The sequence below is a fragment of the Vipera ursinii genome, assembly GCF_947247035.1.
Source record: "Vipera ursinii genome assembly, chromosome: 1".
NCBI lineage: Eukaryota > Metazoa > Chordata > Lepidosauria > Squamata > Viperidae > Vipera > Vipera ursinii.
Window position 1 is genome coordinate 34,788,270 of NC_139512.1, and position 22,454 is coordinate 34,810,723.

General features: G+C 38.5%; 1 protein-coding gene across 3 annotated transcripts in view; it reads right to left on the reverse strand.

The window, feature by feature from the left end:
- The window catches only part of WDR20 (WD repeat domain 20), a 55,342-nt gene extending 33,722 nt beyond the window's left edge, over positions 1–21,620 (reverse strand). For all 3 annotated transcript variants that reach the window (XM_083348244.1, XM_083348243.1, XM_083348245.1), the window contains exon 1: positions 21,354–21,620. In XM_083348244.1, coding sequence (XP_083204370.1) covers positions 21,354–21,617 — 264 coding nt within the window. In that variant the 5' untranslated portion in view covers positions 21,618–21,620. The remainder of the gene's footprint in view (positions 1–21,353) is intronic.
- Positions 21,621–22,454: the final 834 nt, after the last annotated feature.

Sequence of the window (22,454 nt, forward strand, 5' to 3'; positions counted from 1 at the left end):
TCAAGTGTGTACAAATAATCTAGACAGGAAAGATGTAAGCCTTGGTACAGCTGGCTAGAGCATTATTAATCATGACAGGACAGTCTTTCTTGCTAAAAACAGCTAAAATGAATACACTGTTAAATATTTACAAACAGTAGCAATCAGCCATAGTAATGAAATGTCTAGTATGCACATTTTCTGAAATAATGTTGTAAATGTATCCATGTCAAGAAGAAATTTAGGTGAAAGTAAAACAGTTTCCAAACTCACAGCATATGGTTGCAATGTTCATTTAATATATCTCCCGACAAAAGACTTTAGTGTTCAAAACAAGGAAGGCCAATGTAATATATACTGCAACATATTTTGACAATAAACACTGTGCAACAGCTGTGCTGAAGAAAGCAGGGGGAACAAAAATAATTTCCGCACAAAATATCTGGAATAGATTAATGGATGGTTTGAAGTACTCTGTTAAGGACTGCTCACTGTGACAACAATTTGTGAACAAAATAATGAAATACAGGAAACATCAGGACCAAAGTTCTTTTATAGGGCTAAAGAAAACATCACACGCATTAAAGTCTATTTTTATTACGTTGAACAAAATGCAGAGAAATAACAAATATTACTGAAATTGAAAGGAACTTACTGTAGTAAATAGAAAACACAAACTATAATAATGGAATAAATATTGGACTAAGTTCGTTTTCTAGCCAATATTTTCAATAGTACCAGGATGAGTCTTTTTAACTGGGGAAAAGAGGAACAAACTTTAACATAAACATTGACCAAACATCTTCTTACAATATCAACTAATACATTTCAGGGAAAAAGATAATCCATTCAAGATATATGTACCTGCTAATGACTGTTTTAAAAAAATCACATTGATAGAAATATCTAGTTTAAATAGTTGGATTCAGAAATAATTGTTGAACTAATTCAACTTTTAGCAGCAGTATTTTTTTTTCTGCCAGGGTGAGAAAGCCCTGGGAATTCTATTTATTTTTCAGCAAAAGATGAAAGCTGAATTTGCCAATCTCCTAATAACTAAAACTTCCTGTTCTGACTTGATTTAAACTGCTTATTTTTTTTAAAAAAAAATCATATTTCATTGAAATGGGCATTTTGGTTAAAAAAATTGTCATTTCAGAAAACTAGCCAGATTAATAATAAAAGTGGATAATGGCTGTTCGCCCAGGATATTATGGCAAAATATTTTTCCAAACATCCACAACAATAATTGTATTGGAATTCAATTCATTGGTTCCAATAGAAGGGAATATATATATATAGCTCAGAGTTCAACTATGGAGTCTCAGTGATCTCTGAGCTTGGTGGTTTGCTTGCATATGTTTGATTGCAACTAGGTAATAGGTGAAAGTATGGTTTTCTCCTTCAAAAGATGCAATAAAAAAAAGCTAAGGAAGAAATAAAAAGACACATCCTCTCCAGTAACCAGCACCCAGATAAGCAGGGATTAGCTCCAGGCAAACAATCAAGCGGAAAACAATTCCCTCATCAAGGAGGTATCAAAATATCAGCTTGCTTTATATTAAAGCCTTTATTACCATTTGAGATTAAAATTAAACTGATTTTTTTTTTGGATGCATCTTCCCAAAAGAAAATCTCAGTCTCTAAGAGCTAAAGGACATGTACTAATTACATCAAACTAAATTATATTTTTACTAGAAAATCTGATTGTAGATTATTGCTGAATAGCAAATAATTCGTGATTTAATTAAATAGATTTTAATCAAACCCATACTGGTAAAAATTATGCCGCAGGAACTCTTTTCTCCATTGAATCATTATAACTCCTCCACTGAGAACAGTACATACAAGAGAAAGGTACATTATTGTCTTCAGACGGTATTTCTGTTTTCACCAAAGAATCCAGTTCTTTGTGAATTGAATCTTCTTTGCATAGTTCAACTACTATTTTTCTGTTAACCCAGATAGTTGTCAAAGGATAAATAGTGCAATTATGTCTGCAGGAATGTATTTAATCTGCTTGCTCAGAAGAGAAAAATCTGTAACATTGGAACTGGAAGGAATTCTTTCTCCTGGACATTACTGGGTTTGTTCTTAAAATAGAAAGTGGAAGTTTTTAAGAAGAGTCTGGACAACCATTTGTCTGAAATGGTAAAGGTTTTCCTGCCTGAGCAGAGGATTGGACTAGAAAAAGGCTTTTCAACCTTTTCACAAATTGTACCACTTTTAGGACCTGACAATATTCGAATACCACCAATGCTTAGCAAGATGTCAAAAACTTGATGACTAAAAAAAAAGGGGGGATTTTGGGTTTTACTGGTTAGATTCATTTGTTGTTATAGAAATAGCTAGTTTATAATATTATGGAACAGTAAAAAGTTGAGGTTCAATGTTAAGGTTTCCTTCTATCGCAACAGAGGAAGTTGGAAGTCAATGCCTTTTCTTTTCTTTTTCCCTTCTCACCCTCACTTTTTCCCTCTTTTTCTCCCCACTGTATCCTACTATTTGCTTTTGTATTTTATTCTATAATGTAATAAAATGTTACAAACTGTAAAAAAAAGGAAAAAAGTACCAGTTTTAATTTCCTCGGTGGCGGTTCCTTTGCTGAATTATTTTCCCTTTACACTGACAAATGTATGATGAATTTCTCAATATTTATTAATATGCACCACTACCTTGATGGTCAGGTGGCTGGTAAGCCCTGCTTCCCCCCCCCTCTCTCTCTCTGCTCACAAAAGTTCCCCTCTCTCACACACATACACACTTCCCCCCAAAAGCCTTTCCTCTCTGCCTCTCTCTCAAACACACCTCCCCCAAAAGCCTTTCCTCTCTCACACACATTTTCCCCCAAACCTTTCCTCTCTCACACACACAACCTCCCCCCAAAAGCCTTTCCTTTCCCTCTCACACACACTTCCCCCAAAAGCCTTTCCTTTCTGCCTCTCACACACTTCCCCCCAAAACCTTTCCTGTTTCACGCACACTTCTCCCAAAGTCTTTCCTCTGCCTCACATACACACTTCCCCCCAAAAGCCTTTCCTCTGCCTCACATACACACTTCCCCCCAAAAGCCTTTCCTCTCACACACATTTCCCCCAAAACCTTTCCTCTCCGCCTCTCACACACACACTTCCCCCAAAAGCCTTTCCTCTGCCTCACATACACACTTCCCCCCAAAAGCCTTTCCTCTCTCACACACACATTTTCCCCAAAACCTTTCCTCTCCGCCTCACACACACTTCCCCCAAAAGCCTTTCCTCTGCCTCACATACACACTTCCCCCCAAAAGCCTTTCCTCTCACACACACATTTCCCCCAAAACCTTTCCTCTCCGCCTCTCTCACACACACTTCCCCCAAAAGCCTTTCCTCTCTGCCTCTCTCACTCACACACTTCCCCCCAAAAGCCTTTCCTCTCACACACATACATTTTCCCCAAAAGCCTTTTCTCTTTGCCTCTCACTGCTACTCTGACAAAAGCCTTCTCGTCTCTTTCTCCGTTGTCTTTTTTTTCTCTCCCTCCCCCGCCAAAACTGCCTCCTTTTATAGCCTCTCCTGTCTCTGCCCCCCTCCTCCTCTTCTCTTCTGGGTGAGCTGGAAGTGCCAATCCTGGGGCCTTTGTCTCGCCCCAGCAGCCCTGCAACTCCTGAGGACTCCTTCACGGCAAATCCTGCACTGCGCCGCTTTGGCTTGTTCCCTCCCCCGCTACCTTTGTCTAGGCTGGACAGGCCACATACCACCTGCCAGGTGCCAATGTACTACCGGTGGTACACGTACCACCAGTTGAAAAGCCCTAGACTAGAAGACCTCCAAGGTCCCTTCCAACTCTTGTTATTCTGTTAATAAGAAATGTAGAGCAGCAGGAGAGCTGACATGAACAAACTATATATTTCTTTATTTAAATGGTCTAAATTAATACACTGAAGTCTATTTCAGACAGATTAATATGTTTTCATAAAGGAGTCCCTGCTAATTTTGCTCCGCTATGATTGCCAACTATAGGGGACAGTGCTCATCTCCCTTTCAAGGCCACTGACCCAGTGCTGTCTGAAGACATTTCCGTGGTCATGTGGCCAGCATGATATCATGGAGCACTCTTACCTTCCCACTTAAGTGGTACCTATTTATCTATTTGTATTTGCATGCTTTTGAACTGCTAAGTTGGCAGAAGCTGGGGCAAGGATGGGAACTCATTCTGTTCCATGGCACTTGGGTCTCAAACTTGTGCTGCTAGCTTTCCAGCCAACAAAATCAGCATCTTAACTGCTGAGCCACCACATTGTCCCTAATATATTTTCATAACCTATTTAAATTTTAAAGCATTACAATTCAGATATGTTTAAAACAAAACCATCCCCTTTTTAAATTTTTTCTGCGTATTTATTTAAGCCATAGGTCTAAGATGATGAACTTAACACAAGTTTATGTTGCCAAAATGTGTACAACTTTAAACCAATGGAGTTGAAGACTGCAGTCATAATCTAAAAAATCATTCATTCACTCTGCATACCGTCACTGTCTATTATGCATTACATCAACTTTTATCTTTTGTCTTATATTGTTCAGATAGCAACTGAACCCAGTGCTGCATGTTATTGTGCTACATGAATGCATAAAGGTTTTCATTCTTTTGTTTGGTACAAATTTCTGTTAAGCTATTACAATTGATTTATTTTTCTCTTTGATATATTTTGTTGACCAACTAGTATAAAAACATAACACTTCTCCAACTGAACACAGTTGCTATTACAGAAAACATCACCTGAGGAACAATGTATTAAAAACATCTATCCCTAAATTCACTCTTTAATGTAAATGTAAACATAAAAAAAATTAAAAGCACCTTCAAAATGAAGTATTGAAAGTAGAGGAACAGCAGGAATATAATGCTTCAACTAATCTTCTCAATCTAGCCCTTCCTTCAACAGTGTTTAAAAAGAGAACACTATATTGGAAGAAAGTTAGCTACCAGAATAATTAGACATTTCTATTATTCCAAGCTTAAATGGACTCCAGAAGATGGCAGAGGACAGGAAAGCCTGGAGGAACATTGTCCATAGGGTCGCGATGGGTCGGACACGACTTCGCAACAACAACAACATTATTCCAAGAGTCCATCCCAATATTGATTTTTATTTTTAAACCTGATGTGGATAAGCTATATTGGAAAGGTTTGTTTTTCAAGTGGAAATATCTAAATATCTATCTATATCGGAAATGAGTACTTAATATTGTATCGTGCATAAAATTATAATGAAATTCCACATTCTAACATGCAGAAATTAGTTTACATGCTTTTGATCTTTTTTTAACCACAAATTGAATTCAATTATTTGATTTATTTATAAAATTTCTATAATGCCCATCACACTTGCCACACCTGATGGATGTCATGTTTAAATTCATATTTGTCAATCAAAATAAGTGAGAATTAAGAAATTTTTGAATAGTTTACTACTGTAGAGCAGGGCTTTTCAACCGGTGATACGCGTACTACTAGTAGTACTTTGGCAACTGGCAGGTGGTACATGTACAATGGGTTGAGCAGCACTGTAAAAAAAATGTAAAAAAGTGTAAAAGTGGATGAGGTGAAGGGAAAGTCAGCTGGAACTGCACTTTGCCTGGGTCCTACTGAGAGCCCAGGATCAAAGTGCACAGCTCCAGCTGATTAAGGGCGGCCTTGGGGGTGGCAGGCAGCGTAATGTAGTCTTCAGGTGGAGATTCAGCTGGAGCTGCATGAGGCATTGCCTGCCTGGGTCCTGTGGAGAGCCTAGGATCAGCAGGATCAGTGCACGCAGCTCCAGTTGATTTGGACTGGCAGGCAGCCTCACCCAGTCTTCAGGCAGAGATTCAGCTGGAGCTGCATGAGGCATTGCCTGTCTGGGTCCTGAGGAGAGCCCAGGATCAGCAGGATCAGCACATGCAGCTCCAGTTGATTTGGAGTGGCAGGCAGCCTCACCCAGTCTTCAGGCAGAGATTCAGCTGGAGCTGTGCGAGGCATTGCCTGTCTGGGTCCTGAGGAGAGCCCAGGATCAGCAGGATCAGCACATGCAGCTCCAGTTGATTTGGAGTGGCAGGCAGCCTCACCCAGTCTTCAGGCAGAGATTCAGCTGGAGCTGTGCGAAGCATTGCCTGGGTCCTGCTAAAGGGAGGGAAGAAATGATATTAAAGGGGGGGTGAGGGAAGTGATGATATTAAAGGGGGGTGAGGAGTACCTGTACTTTATCACTTTTTTCTGTTGTTTTTTTTTGGGGGGGTTGGTCATCAGGTTTTTGACACCTTGCTAGGTGACTGGTGGTACTTGAATATTGCCATTTTCTAAAAGTGGTACAATCAGTGAAAAGGTTGAACAGCCCTGCTGTAGACTACAAAAACACATGTACAATGGAATAATTTTTTTTGATGTAGTACATGTAAAGGAATTCTTAACATCTTAATTATAGATATAAACAAAATGTCATTTTAAGAAATTGCTTAAATTCTAAAATGGAACACAGATGGTTTATACATGTATGATAATTTGAAAGTTCTGCATTGTTACTTGAATCAGCATAAATAACTGCTTCGTAGTTAAAACAAAAGCTAAAACTGCCTTCAGATCCACTTCAAAATTCTTTCATTCTTTCTGACAAAGTTGAACATACTAATTCAAAAAAATTGGAAAAAATAAACAAACAAAAAAAGTTCTCACTTGAGACACAAATGACCTGGCCCCGCATTACCTTGTTCCAGGCACATTAAGATTCAGCCATCTGGAAAAGGCTCTAATGCTGGGAAAGTTGGAAAAAACCCCGAAGAAGACGACTAGCAGAAAAATGGATAGTCTCAGTTACAATGCCAATGAGTGCACCCTTGAGAGACTTGAAAGAACAAGTTAGGGATAAATTGTCATGGAGAAATTCTACCTATGTGGCCCCAGGAGTTGGAAAAGACTTGATGGCACATATTCATAATCAAGGTGACATGAAGGAGTTGAATTAATACAACACTAATAATTTCTCATTATTTTCATAAATAACTCAAAGTGGCACAACATTCCCTATTTTCCCCACAACAACAACCCTGTGAGGAGTTGGGCTGAGAGAGTACCTGGCCCAAAGTCACCCACCTGGTTTTCATGCCTTGAGGCAGGACTACAATTCAAAGTCTAGATGTTTCTAGCCTGGTGTCTTAATCACTAAAATATTGTTACAATAAATCCACCATTCCCAAAATTTCAGTGTACTGTTGTATTGCTCAATTGAGTTCATTTTGGTGTTTGGACTTTTAGGGGAGGTATGTACATTAAGATTACACTAAAGGGAGATGTGATGGCAAAAACCTTTGGAACCACTGGACTTCCGTGTCCCAAATTCTGTCCTCAATAAGTCTTGTTACTGGAAACAGATTGAGTCCTCCTTCAATTTTAGCCTAGTTAGCCACTAGTAAATTACAGTGGAAAGTATATTTTATAATATCTGCTGGCCTATTGGCACTAGACCTTTCAGATGATTACGTGAATCCTGGACATCTTTGTTAACAGGAAGCATGCGGTAAATAGGTATTAATTTGACAAGGTTATCAGGTTTAGATTATTCTTCAGCAAATGCTCAAATTGAACAGAAGATACTTTTAGACATCACCCATCAAGATCTGCAAGCAACACCTGAAGTACCTTGTACCTCAGTATACTTTGGAAAAAATGCAAAAGTCTTTTACCTTACACTAAACATCTTTCTGCATTAAAATATAGTTGGGCTCTTGCCAAGGTTAAGCTACTGTCTTCCCCTCCCATAAAGCAAGGGGAAGATAAAAGGTAATTAACCCCTCCAAAAGATTTAGTAATAGTATAATAATATAACATAATAAACAAGATATATAGTCAATGGAACATATAGTGTGAGGTATTTTGGTGCTCTCTGAGCTTGGTTGTTTTCTTGCAGGTGTTTCATTACCAAACTAGGTTACATCGGAGCTAGTAGGGAGGGGTTTGCAAAACACACTCCTTAATAGCACTGATGATGTTACCTAGTTTGATAATGAAAAACAACCAAGCACAGAATGCACCAAAAAACCCACAGTTCAACCCTGAGCTACAAATATTCTCTTCTACTGGAACATATACTGTATTGTAGCTTTTATCTTAGTTTGTGTAATGACCCTATTAGTCCTATTTTAACATTTTCCTGGATATTCAAATCAGTGTTACATTGACCATCTCTCTGATCAAATTTCTAAAATTACTTTAGCAATGGCAATGTTTCTAACTGGTACTATTAGGATAAGGAAGCAATTTGACTTTAATTTATATAGGAAGACTGATGATTATGTTTAAGTAAATTATATAACTTTAAAATAATTTTGTTATGCTGTGTATACTTTAAAGTGACTGATTAAAATCATAACATACAATGCTTTCTATATTCCCTATAATGCCTCTAACATTTCACAGCAAGAATAAGCGCACTCAACAACATCCCAAATGATTTTGAACAGCCATGTACTGAATCACTTCCTAAATAGCATATGTAAGATGTTCCATGAGAGGGAAGCTCCTATAAAAATGTCTGAGTCCATTCCCATCATACTTCATGGAGGGGGTGGGGAATGGACATTTTCAGCAAATATTGATCACATTTGGGGCACTTAGCAACCGGCTCAGCTTTATGGCCTTTTGCAGGGTTCTACATTCACATGAACATGATTTGTGACTTTTTTATGGTTTCCCACCTTTACTTCAATTTCCAGCAAAAAACACCCACTGGGGAAAATTAATTTAATAGCCACTATAAAAAAATGTAACACAAAAACACTCAGGTTTAGCCCATGATGCCTTGATTTATGACTGCAAGGACTTACAACTGTAATTTTGGGCTCAATAATAGCCATAAGTCGAAGACTACTTGTAATTGGTACATTAGCTATATGCAAAGCTTCTCCTGGACTCTCATTTCTGCTGGACAGCAAGGAGAAACTCTGTTGTAGCACAATCCTAGCAAGAACCAGCCTTGATCTCTGAACCAACAGTCAATCTATCTTGCTAGAGTTAGGTCCTAGCACATTCCTTCCCATCCAGATCCTTATAGCCTTCAGATCAAGTTATGACTTCTACTCTGTCCCTAATGGACTGGAAATGTATAATTGAGTATTATTTGCATACTGGTAACACCATATCCCAAGCCACTGATTAACTCTCCAAACAACTTCAATTGGATGGAAAGATGGTTTTACTCCCCCCAAGGGAGTATATACTGAAGTGACATTGGGCTTGATCTCTCTGCCCCAACACATACGCGGACTGAACTGGCCACCTAGGAAGAAGAATTACTATGAGTACTTCCAATTCTTGCAAACATTACAAAAGGATTCCATCATTAACCACTGAAAGGTTGAACAAGACAAGTAGAGTTGCATTCTCCCTATCCAAGGGCTCCCATAGGTCCCTGATGAGACTGACCACTTTTCATCACTTGGCAGGATCTGAAAAGGTTAAGATAAAAACTTCTTCCAGAATCCTAGTTGCCATCCTTCCACCTTCTAAACAAGGAGGGAAAGCTTGAAGACTAAGATAATATTAATTAATATTAGACAACCTGTGACCCACTGGATCATTATTTCTTTAATATTTCCGTACTTATTTTCAGAAATATTTCCTTACCTAAACACAGACAGAATAACCAAGGTGGGCAAAAAACAAACAAACAAACCAGTGGGATCAGAAGTGTCTTCTGACTTCCAGATGGCTTCCCCATTGAGCTTCCTTACGAAAAGCTGGCTCCAAGTGTTGGAAATCTTCCTTCCCTTCCCAGCTGGCAGGTAAATAGCTGCAGCTGGTGGGGAAGGGAGTGAGGGAGTTCATGAGTAGTTGGTGCAGTGCAAGTGTAGAGGGACTGGGTGTAGAGGGTGCACCATTTTTCCACTGACCTTCTCCCTGAAAGCTCCCACAAGCAAAATCTTTTCTAGTAGGAATGTGGCTAATGAGGATCATGTTCTTTTCAGGTTCCCCATCAACTTGTGGGAATCTGTCAAGGAATGTTGAAAATGAGGATCATGTGACTATGGCTGACCAGCGCTGGCCACCACCAGCGCAATGGTGCTAAAACGGCCAAAAATTCCCCAAATTTCATCCCCTCAGGAGTACAGGGCCCGAGCGTTCTGTAAGTTAGCTCATTTGTGATACATTTGTTAAAAAGGCTTTGCCCTCTGATGCAATGTTTCAACTAATTGAATGTTACAAAGTATTAAATGGATACAAGACTTTTAGCAGTATTAATACTGCTGGACCTAAAGTCTGACTATTAAAGAGATATATCAGTGCCTCCCCTCAATAGAAAAGCATTCACAATTGTCTATACTAGGGGTCGGCAACCTTAAACACTCAAAGAGCCACTTGGACCTGTTTCCCAGAGGGGGGGGAAACACTGGGAGCTGCAAAATGCACGCAGGCCCGCATGCAAAGGGGAGAACTTGATTGAAGAGTTTAATTAAAAAGAAATAGAGGCTGCTGTGCATGAGTTCTCTCTCTCTCTCTCTCTCTCTCTCTCTCTCTCTCTCTCTCTCTCTCCCTCTCCCTCTCCCTCTCTTTCCCTCCCTCCCTCTCTCTCCCCTCCCCTCTCCCTCTCTCCGATCTTCTGCTCACCTGGCAAGCTGGCTTCACGCTGTTCTGGACAAGCTGACACACATATTCTCATTCGGCTGGCTCCCTCCTGCCCTGCTTTCTGCTGCTTCCTGAACAGCAAAGGAAGGAGCCCCGCCCAATAAGCTTGTCAGCTTCTCAGAGAACAGCGTGAGTTACACACACACACACACACACACACACACACAGAGAGAGAGAGAGAGAGAGAGAGAGAGAGAGAGAGAGAGAGAGAAAGAGAGAGAGAGAGAGGGAAAGTGCAAGTGCCCCCCCCCCTCTCTCTCTCTCTCTCTCTCTCTGCAAATGGCTGGGAGCCGCAGGAGAAGGCTGAAAGAGACGAATGTGGCTCCAGAGCTGCGGGTTGACTAGACCAGGGGTCGGCAACCTCGGCTCTTTTATGACTCGTGGACTTCAACTCCCAGAATTCCTGAGCCAGCTATGCTGGCTCAGGAATTCTGGGAGTTGAAGTCCACGAGTCATAAAAGAGCCGAGGTTGCCGACCCCTGGACTAGACTCTAAGATGCCCCCAGGCTATATATGTTCTCTTTCTCCAGGAGGTGAAGCGGTCTTAAGATTACCACTCAAAAAGCTCACCTCACCAAGCACTCTATAAATTTCCTAAAGATCAATAGGTTAAAACTCTTTCCAAATAATATTACATGATGTCACCCTCAAGACTTTAGATTCTGCCCAACCAACTCCAAACAAATGCAATGATTTTATCTGCAAAATCGCACAGTAACCCATTAATGTCTTTCTACTTGCACACCCCTAAAAGAAACTGAGTCATTTTAAAAAGGGTTGGCAGATAGCTCTTTATGGAACAATAAGGATAGAGAAGTAACTCTGCTTCGACTCTTTGAATTTATAGGCTAAAATTTGGGCTTATGCCTCTATCTAACTAATTATTTGCCTTCTGCCAGTATTACTCTAAATATCTCTTCTCTTCTCTCTAAGTATCTCTAAGGAGCTCTTTAGAAATCAAAGGAACCAAAACTGAGCTATTTACAATTTTTTTCTCCTCTGACAGATTAAGTACTTTGAAATAGAAATCAGTTCTGACAGGATGCCTTTCCCCCCCCCCCATCACACACACGGACACACATGCACACACACACATAACAGGCACATGATGACCTAGGTCTGTCCACTGTTCCCATGGAAGCCATGAAATCCTAAGCCTCCTCAGAACTAACCCAGGGATGAAATGTTGAAATCACACAAGATAAACAGTTTTGGTATATCAATCATTACCCCAAGGTAAGACCGACAACTCAGGCAAGGATGCCACTGTTCAGATGTGAGGGTGCTGTAACAGTAGCATCCCTATCTTGTTCCTGTATCTCAACTGCTACAGAAATGGACAGATTTATAGATCTTTTTAAAACAACACATTATCTTGGGAAGCTATTAACTAGCCCAGGTTCAATAGCACATGATGGAATGCCTATTGAAACATGGGTAATTACAAGTTCGAGATATGAACTACTGCTAACTGCCTATTCTTGCTTTCCAATATTTATAATCTACTATCTAAATAAGATTATCGATCAGAGTAACTAATGAAAAACATTTGTCTATTCCATATGTCAAAGTAAATTATTAGGAAACTAGGAAGAGGATAGGAAATACAGAATATGTAAACCAGAAATGCACACTGAATTTTGCTGAATCCCAAACTGAATCAGACCACTCTATAGACTATATGGCTTACAAATGAAGAAAGACTGCCTTCACAGCTTACAGAACAGGATGTAGAACATGTTGAAGCATCTCGTATTATTTATCTTGAAGGATTCCAGAAATGCATTTTAGATAATGTCACACTATGGAGTAGAGATTTCTAACACCTTTGTCTTGTCTACTGTCCCGGTCTTCTACTGCTCCTTTCACTCTCTCTTTTTGTCCCAAGTAACTCATAACAAATGATCTTCAGAGTGAGGAGCAATAATCTAACTAGCGTAGCAATTGTTTGGGTTGCAGCTGCATAGATGGCTACCATGATTACCTCACTCATGATTTATTTTTATTTTTTTAATTTTAATTCCATTTATATCCCGCCCTTCTCCGAAGACTCAGGGCGGCTTACAAGCTTAGCAGTAGCCTTCATTCTATGTATATGCCTGCTTATTAGGGCTTTCACACACACACCCAAGCGGCATTATTACAGAGTCAGCTTAATTGCCCCCAACAATCTGGGTCCTCATGATATCCAACATCGAAGACCTCATTCTGAAGCATTTAAACCAGGAAGGAGTGATGGAAGTGCAGTCATTGAGTGATAGGCAACGCAACATATAGCATAGTCCACGGGTGTTAAACTTGTGATGTCACGTGATGTGTCGTGACGTATTGTGACTTTTTTCCCAATTGCCGGCAATGGGGTGGGGGCGGTTTTGGCGTGACGCACACCCCTGGCAGTGCAAATATGTAGCATGAGAACCTGATAACAATCCAATTGTTTTTTCCATTCATTCATCCAAAGCTACCTTTCTCCAGCCTTGCTGACAGGATTATAATACAAGGGTTCTGTATTAACAGCACTTTTTGGAAAGATACACCTTGCTGTTCTTTGTTAGATCTGTTTTGTCTGAGCAGGAATATTCAAGACATTTTGCTGAGAGATTTGTTTGTAATTTGTGTTCTTTTAAATATTGCATTATTTCAATTGAACTCCATTTTTCTAATACATTTTTGTATTAGTTTCTATTATTTTTCATACAACTTTTCCAATCTGGTAAAAATCATACACACTGTTCTTTCTCTAAAACAACATTTACTTTTGCTGTTGGTTTGTACATGCCTAATTGCATAGGCAATGTCATTAATCATAGCGTGTGGTGAATGTAAAAATCCCTTCAACTTTCCTTCCTTCTTATATATCTAATAAATCTCTACACTTACCCACCATTCAACTTTTAATTAGGGGGTAAGTGTTACAATATGTATTCTTTTCACAGAACCTGCCTGCCAAACAACATAAAAGTCGTGTCTGTGTGGTTCAGGACCCCACACATCTTTAAAAACAAAAAATCAAAGCAAAACCATACTGTATCCCAACTATTTCAAATCTGATAAAATGTATCTCCAAATAAGAACCAATGTGCCTGCAAAAGTAAAGTTGTAGCACCTTTTATATAAATAATCTATATGCTCTATTATCCAAACTCCCATACTTATTTGTTGCATCTTGGCTTCTTCCTGATAACAATGTCTCTTAAACTTTCAATTTGTCCTGATATATATTTAAAAGTAAAATATTGTGCATACTTGTGGGTTTTTCATTGTAATTAATGGGAGATATAAAGTTTTGGTTTCACTTCAATATGACCCTGACAAAAATTGATTGGCCTCTGAACTTGACCAAATCAAACTTTATACTGAATTATGTTCTAAAATCACATGCCTATTTTAAGTCAGTAGGATGTTATTAATGACCCTCTGGTTTTACAGTAATGCTAAGGGTGAACCAAGGGCCTTCAGTTTGCAGAGGGTCTCCACCATAACAATAAGATAGCCCCTCATTCTATTTTTATACACTGATAAATACAGTTGTCATCTATAGTTCTCTTTCTTTCCTAGCATAGATGGCGTTATACATGCCCCCAAAATTTGCATAACTTTTTTTCAGCAGCATTCAGGAGATAAGCTGTTAATACAATCTAGTAGTGTATTTTCCTTCTTTTGGATGGTCAGCTTTGATCATTACTGCCGCCTTTCTCCAACCAGGAAACAAGGTAAGATGATAAACCAAAGGCAATTATATAATTATGGAGTAGCAATAATAAAGTATCAATGAAAACTAGGAAGGAGAAATCTTAAGTAGGTGACAGAATTCAGCTACAAAGTTGAAAATCTATTGCAAACATTCCTTCTCCTTTACAGATCTTACAAATATCTACTTTCCCAAATGACTAAGCTAAATAACAAGCAACAATTATAAAGGTTGTAAGTTAGTAGCAGCTGCAATATGTTTTGCACAGTGTTAGGAAGAGAGGCTTTGGAACGCTGAGAAGACATCAGCTGTCAGCAACGTGTTAAGGCAGCTGGGTTTTTCTCCAGGATGTGTGGCTACTCACCGCTTTAATGAATTGCAGTCAGATGTTGTGTCTGTATCACATATGTGCCAAAGTATCTATTCTGAATTATATCCAAAACACTGCACATTTCTGCTATCCAATTTATTTTGGGGGTTTTAAATGTATGCAATAATGTTTCTTCGTTAAAGCAGAGAAGATTCTGTAAGCAGTGAGGCAGAAAATAACTCAAAGCCCATGAATAAGATTACCAATGAGCCTGCAATTCAATTCTGATAGACCTACTAAAATAATTTCTATTTGGGGCTTTTTCTAGAAAAAAAACTAGAATCACAAAAGAAGTAATCCAGTATTAAAACAAATGTAAACGTAATTAGCCTTGATTATGAAACAAAAAGGGAAACTAGTTAATCTGGTCAAGTAACATTCAGAAGCTTGGTTTCTAAATATTATTAGGAGTGCAGAAAAGCATTTGCATTTTCTCAAAATGGCACCTTCTATGCGCAGTGCATTGTTACATAGACAGAAAATGCAGATTGTTGGCATGGGTTGATTAATCAAATTATGTTGTTCTTGTATCCAATCTATGTTTCCTCATAATCAATGGGCTCAATGTAAGAGGCCCATTATAAACATTTAAACTCCGCAACAGCTTGGGATGGGATACTCTGAAGAAAGCGTTCTTCCTTATCCACTTCTGTATATAGTAAACATCTGAGATTCTGTTCCTGCTGCCTTGACAATGGTGATTTCCAGACAACAAAGGTTCCCAGATACAACAGCACTTTGGTCCTGGGATGCTGCTCAAAAAAGAAACAGGATCCAACTAGAGCAGGGGTAGGCAATCTTGGCTCTTTTATGACTCGTGGACTTCAACTCCCAGAATTCCTGAGCCTCTGGGAGTTGAAGTCCACGAGTCACAAAAGAGCCAAGGTTGCCTACCCCTGAACTAGAGTCACCACACTGTTCTTCTGCAATCGTGATCAATATTCTAGATCTCATTTGCCATGGGATATACATGCATGATATTAATATTGCTAGGACAAAGACATTAAGTGATAGAAAATATAGAAGAGTTGCTTTTCTGATTATCTCAGAATCGTCAAGGACATACCACATTTTTAAAAACTGTAATATATATACTGTTTACATAAAAGAAATGTACAGTTGTAACTAACTACAACAAGAAACATGTTTACTGCAGGAACAGCCATTTCCTTGTAATATCTCTGGAGACATGATTCAAGGAACCAATGAACTCTTGCCTATAGATATAAACAAGATAAGGAATAAAGCTGAAGTCATATGCAGTTATCCTATTATGCAGAAAACAAAATCTCTGTCCATGTCAAATTGTACATATCGCTAAGAAATGTCATATTACTATAGAGTGTGAAAAATAAATAGGCTCCTTGAACATAATTATAGATCCAGAAAGCAACACTACCTCAGCCACTTGTCTGGATGATTTTTCTACATAATTTCTGCAGAACCCTCATAAATCAGGCTGAGAAATCAGACAACAGTCCAGAGTTCAGGTCAGTTTCTCCACCTACCCAGGCGGACTAGATGATGTTGGGGCAAGTTAAAAAAACTGAAACCACACCCTCTGGGTAGCACACTTCTCACTCTGCGATCAGGAGCCACCATTCGCTATTTTCCCTCATGGACAGAAGATAGTGCTTTAGGCATATAAGATGAACTTGAGAGTTCACGCAAATGAAGTAGGGAACCAGTGAACACAGCTGCAAACTGCCCTGCATGATCCCTCATTAGGAAAAGCATGGCACTTTTCCTGGCAATCCAAACGGAGTACCTGCAAAAGTGACTGTCAATTTCAGCCACACTATACCTTTCCCTCTGTAGCAAGGCATCATCTGTACCCTAACAACATGAACTGTTAAGAAATTACTCAGGAAACAAAGAAGAGTTTAATTTATATTTTAAAATAAAATCCATAATTGTGAAAGTGCTCAAGAAATACAAAGAGAATAGATCAATGTATATATACAGATATCTGTATATTTCAGCTAAAACCTTTCACCGCTGACACAGATCAGTTAAAAAATCTCAAAAACCACTAATTTTGAAAGTTCACGGTACAGAAAAGTGTTAAAATAGACAAGGAGACAATAATATATTACCAAGTCTATAAGCTAATTAATTAAGCAATAGCCAAATAAAATTAAGCAATAGCCAAATTGCAGCTTTCTACACCTGTGAGACAGATAGCCAGCATATTATAGGAAACAATTTAAGATAATATGCAGAATGATATAGTACAATTGTAAGAAAGCAGAAGAACAAATTTGGGACAAGTAGAGCAAAAAACCCTGGTAAATATATTGTCCAGATGTACAGGAATAGAATCAGATTTAGAGAATCTATTTTCAAAATATTAAACGTAACAAAAAAAACACCTCTATCAGACAGTTCTTTCAAGTCAGTTAAGAAAATAAAAATCCATAATGGCTAAACAGTTGACTGACATGCAAAGGAAATACAGAATACCATTGGTAAGCAAATCACTCCAGAAAAAATACACTATCATCCTTTTTATAACCCTATCAAACTCTAACTATCCATAAAAGGATATGCGATTTCGGATAAGGCTTGCCAAATGTATTCACAGCTGAAATAATATTTGAATCATTTATATTTGAAAGAAAATAAAACATGAAAAGCAACTAAAGAAACAAATTAACAAACAGAACAAATGGTTCTATTAAAATACTTGCTAAACAAAAACAAACTCTGGCACAGAAAAGAAAACCTTGGGACTTTCTAGAGAGGCCAAAGACAAGTACCCCCTGATAAACCCCCCCCCCGTGGTCATAGCAATTTTTTTAGAAAGTAATAAAAATACATTAAACCCATGGGGGGGTTTCAAGTTAAGCTTGATTCCAGGAATTTTCTTAGAGACAATATATAGTTAATACCATTGGCAACAACACTGAAATTGTTTTTGGCACAAGGGAAAAACGTGTTTAAGCTCCCAAATAGGATAAGGAAGGGGGGGGTGCTCTGAAAATCGAACACAGTTTGAAGCAATCTAGTTGTCATCAATTATACCTTTCAAGCTATATTCAAACGCCGTCCCATACACAGTATACTACAGGTAGTCCTCAACTTGCAACCAAAAATTGAGCCCAAAATTTCCATTGCTAAGCATGACAGCTGTTAAGTGAATTTTGCCTCATTTTACAACCTTTCTTGCCACAGCTATTAGGTGAATTACTGCTTTTGTTAACTTAGTAACATGGCCGTTAAATCAATCTGGCTTCTCCCTTGACTTTGGCTGTCAGGAGGTCACAAAAGGTAATCACGTGACCACTGAGAAGCTGCAAGAGTTGTTAAGTGTACAAAATGGTCATAAGTCATTTTTTCCAGTGCATTTAACTTCTAATGGTCACCAAACCAATGACTGTAAGTTAAGGACACCCTGTATAGTGCCCCATAAGCTGGCATTTATGCTATTAACTACGATGCACCATAATTATTTTTTCAGGTATTTTCTGTAACGAATTAAGAAAATGTATTTATATTTACATATTAAATAATCCAGAATAGAATTTTGAGTAAGCACACACACAGGCATACTACAAGACATTTATACATATAAGCTAGAGAAAAGAAGGACTAGGGTGACATGATAGCAGGATTCCAGTATTTGAGGGGTTGCCCCAAAGAAGAGGGGGTCAACTTATTTTCTAAGCATCAGAAGGCAAGACAAGAAATAATGGATGGAAACTAATCAAGGGGAGAAGCAATCTGGAATTAAAGAAAAACTTCCTAACAGTGAGAACAGTTCCTAGCCAGTGGAAGGAGCTTGCCTTCAGAGGTTCTGGGTGGTTTGTGGAGGTTTTTAAGAGGAAACTGCACAGCCACTTGCTCAAATTATATAGTCTCCTGTTTGAGTAGGGGGTTGGACTAGAAGACCGCCAAGGTCCCATCCAACTCTATTCTGATTCCAGCTTTGCAATACAAAATCTCGTAACAGGTACAAGATCACAAATGTGCTTTCCAACAGAAAATTATTAACAGGAATTGTGAAATCATCCTTTACATAATAATCTTATTACAATGAAAGAAGAAAACTATGAAGTTTAAAACTGTAAAAGTCAGAGAACCTATATATTTCTGTTATTTTAACTGCAGTCTGGGGTAAAGACTGAGGCAGATGGCCATCATTTCATATTGTAGACCATCTGCCTCTGATTCCAAGAGTATCTTATCAGAAGGCAACTGGTTACTTCATTTGAAGTCCATAAACCTTTGTAGAGAAAGCCAAAACAATTAAATTTGTCTAAATGAAGGTCAGAAAACTTGTATGATTTAAGTCATGAATTATATTAATCCTAATCCCAACACACTGATATTAGAAAAAAATTAAGAAATCTGGCATAAACACCATTGTTTTAAACTTATTTTTTTAAAAATGAAACTTTTATTCTAGAAGCTATTAGTAATTTGGAAGTTTGTAGTAAGTTTACCAGTTTTTATTATTGGACTAAATGCCTTAACCAACCTGATACCCTCCAGATACCATCCAGTATGATTTGAAAATCAATGCAGCTGTGTCTAATTTAGTAAGGTTCTTCTTAAACAAGAATTCACATTCAGTATCTATCCAATTGTCATAGAGTATGAACATTCATTTTTAATCTTTTAATTAATTTAAAATATAGTCAGTCACTGATTGTTACATAAGACATATAAAGCACATATAAAAGTTAAGACTTCGTTGCTATGTATGCAGCAACCTTAACAAAGATTCCTATTCAGTACCCATATCTTTCTTATTTATGACACATATCCTCACTTTGAAATCCAGGGCACTCAAAAATAAAGTGTGAACAAACATTATTTTCCACTTAAGAGAGTGAGCACATCTACTTTCAACAGCAGAAAAGTAGCAAGTATAGTAGAAGTGTGACATTTCCACAAATGCTTGACTATGTATCATTTATTACAGAATATTTAACATCAACTTTTTCCAATCTGACACATTCCAGCTATGGCATCTATCACAAGCTAACAAGAGCATTGCCATGCTGCCTATTAATAATGGAAATATTGTCCAACATACTGGAAGACACACAATTGTGAATTTAATTCAGTCTTTTCTGAACACTGTGTAAGATCTTCACACCCACACTTCACTATTAAATAAATATACATTCAATATTCACTATTTCTCAATATTTTCCCTTGACGTCTTAGAAAACTTAGGACAAATTATTTAGCATCAAATGCATCTATGAGCCTAAATCTAAATCCTTTATTTTTGGCTTAGCTGTCTATTACAAACATTCAATATTTTAGTAAAATAAGCAGCATGACTACTGCAGCACATCTGAATTCAGTGCTAACACATCATGTAAATCATGTAAAACATATTCTGTTCAAACTAATCAGAACTAAAACCAATGCATTCACTAAATATCTATACTGCATGACCAAGGACCTGTTTCAGTATGTGCACAAAATGTTACATCTACCTCATATAATATGCATTCCAAGGAAGAATTTAATATTTTGTTAACAACCTTAAGTCAAGGATGCAAAATATATGTATTACACTTGGAGAAAGTAAAGGCTTTCTAAAGTATGTTATCAAAAAGCCAAATAGTAATCACATTATTAAAGCTATGAAAGGGTCTATTTCACTATTTCACAAAAAATATTAAATGCGTAAGATCTCATGATTCAAATAATGTTTACTGACAAATACAATACTTTTTCCCCCTGTAACTAAGGTACTCTTAAACATCATATTCATATTTGAAGCCTTTTCTCTGAAAAGCTCAAGCAGCATATGCAGCACTCCCTTCTCCATTTTTTCACAATGATACTACAAAGTACATTCCATGACTAGACCAGAGTCAATGCACTAAAGTTTGGTGGTTGAATGGGTATTTAACCTGGGTCTTTAACAACACATGCTGAGTTCAAACAGCAAAATATCTAATCCTTCAGGTAAAAGTGTTCTGATAGACACATGTACTGAAAGAACTATTCCCACCTCTGAAAATTGTTCTTTATCATATCTAATACTTTGCACAAGGGAAAACAAACCCACACATCCAGGCTTTTTTGACACCTTAGAAAAGGTGTTAACAGATCAACTTTCTCTTTAATTTCGAAGATATTCCTCTTGAGGCTTCAACATTCACAGAGCACTAGATTAAGTACAACTTTGGCTAATAAAAAACATTTAAAAACCGTGAGTTCCATCACTGCCCTCAGAAACTTAATCCAACATTTAGGATACCTGCTTTCAGCCCTCACAAAGCTCAAAGAGTATCTACGCTGCCTTAAGGAAATTATATCAAAACTTTGCAAAGTACTCCCCCCATCTGAAAAACAAAGCAAACCCAACCCATCCCCTTAATTATCAGAATCCCGTGTAAGGTGCACGACCGAGCTAAACGTAACAACTTTGCTTCCGCAAAATCAAGAAAAAGACTCCTATTTTCAAGGTAACCACTTCCATTCAGAAACGACAGGGAGTAGGACCGTGCATCCACGGAAAAATAAACCGGCGTGGAAACCCCTTGTTGACAACCACGGTGTGCCGGAGTTTGCTACACCACCCGGCCGACCCCTTGCTAGGGATGAGCAAAAAGCCGGAAGACCGATCCCCTAACGCCTCCTCCTCACCCACCCACCCACCCGCAGCAGTGCTGGCAAACGGCGCTCCCTCCCTCCTCTTCGGCGCCTTACCTTGCGGACCCCCTTGTAAATGTAGAAGTAAAGCTCCCGGCCCACATTGAAGCAGAGCCGGTCCCCATTGCCACTCTGGTCGTTGACGTTGACGAACGAGACGCGAACGGGGTTGGAGCCCTGCGAATTGAAAGGCACCCGGTTGGGCCGGCTGTACTCCGAGTGGCTCAGGAGCTTGTAGAGCCCCTCGCGGGTGGTAAACTGGGTCTTAATCTCGTTCATCTCCTTCCCTCCTCCCTCCGCCGCCATCTTGGAAAGGAGCATTCATCGTCTTCCAGTACCCGGATGCAAGGCCAGCGCGCAGACGCACCAAAGAGGGAAATTGTTTCTCGTGCCTGAAAGCGCAGGAAGGGAAGCTCGCGAAACGTTTCGTGCCATGAAATGGGAGGAGCGAAGCCTTTCCCTGTTTACCGCGATGCTTGCGCATGCGTTACTTCGGCCTGGTGCAACGGGATGAGGTGGAAAAGATTAAAAGAGATGAGCCTTCGGAGTGAAGGAAGCGATGGGAAGATTAAAAGAGCGGAGCTTTCGGAGTGAGCATGCGCCGAAGGAGGAACTACTTCCTGCTGCTTTTGCGTTGTAATTTTGTATTAATAGAGGAAAGTTTCAACAAGCGTTCCATAGGTACTTCCGTGCGAAAATACTGCAGATAACTGTGATGTGTATTTGGAAAATATATTGCACACATTCTTCGTTGTTTAATTCATACTATATTCTTCATTTGTATTACTGAGATTGTATAACAGCTGTTATATCCAGTAATTCAATTTTTGTTACTCAGCTTTTCCCAGATACATAACATATAATCTGTACCTTTCTTCTTGCCTCCCAAGAATGGGGAGGATTTTCTGTATAAATGCATTTATGAATACAGTGGAAAGTTGCCACACCCGTTAAAATGCCAGATTTTTGAAATGTAAAAAAAAATCAGACCAAGATAAATCACTTTGGAATTTTTTCCATCTTTAGTATAACATATGTGCACAGTTCAGTTGAAAAACAAATAATCTAGGGGGAAAATAAATTAGAATCTAGCTGCATAAGTGTTCACAGCCTCTTATAAGTAGGAATATGGCTGTGTTCAGAATCTTATTGATGGAT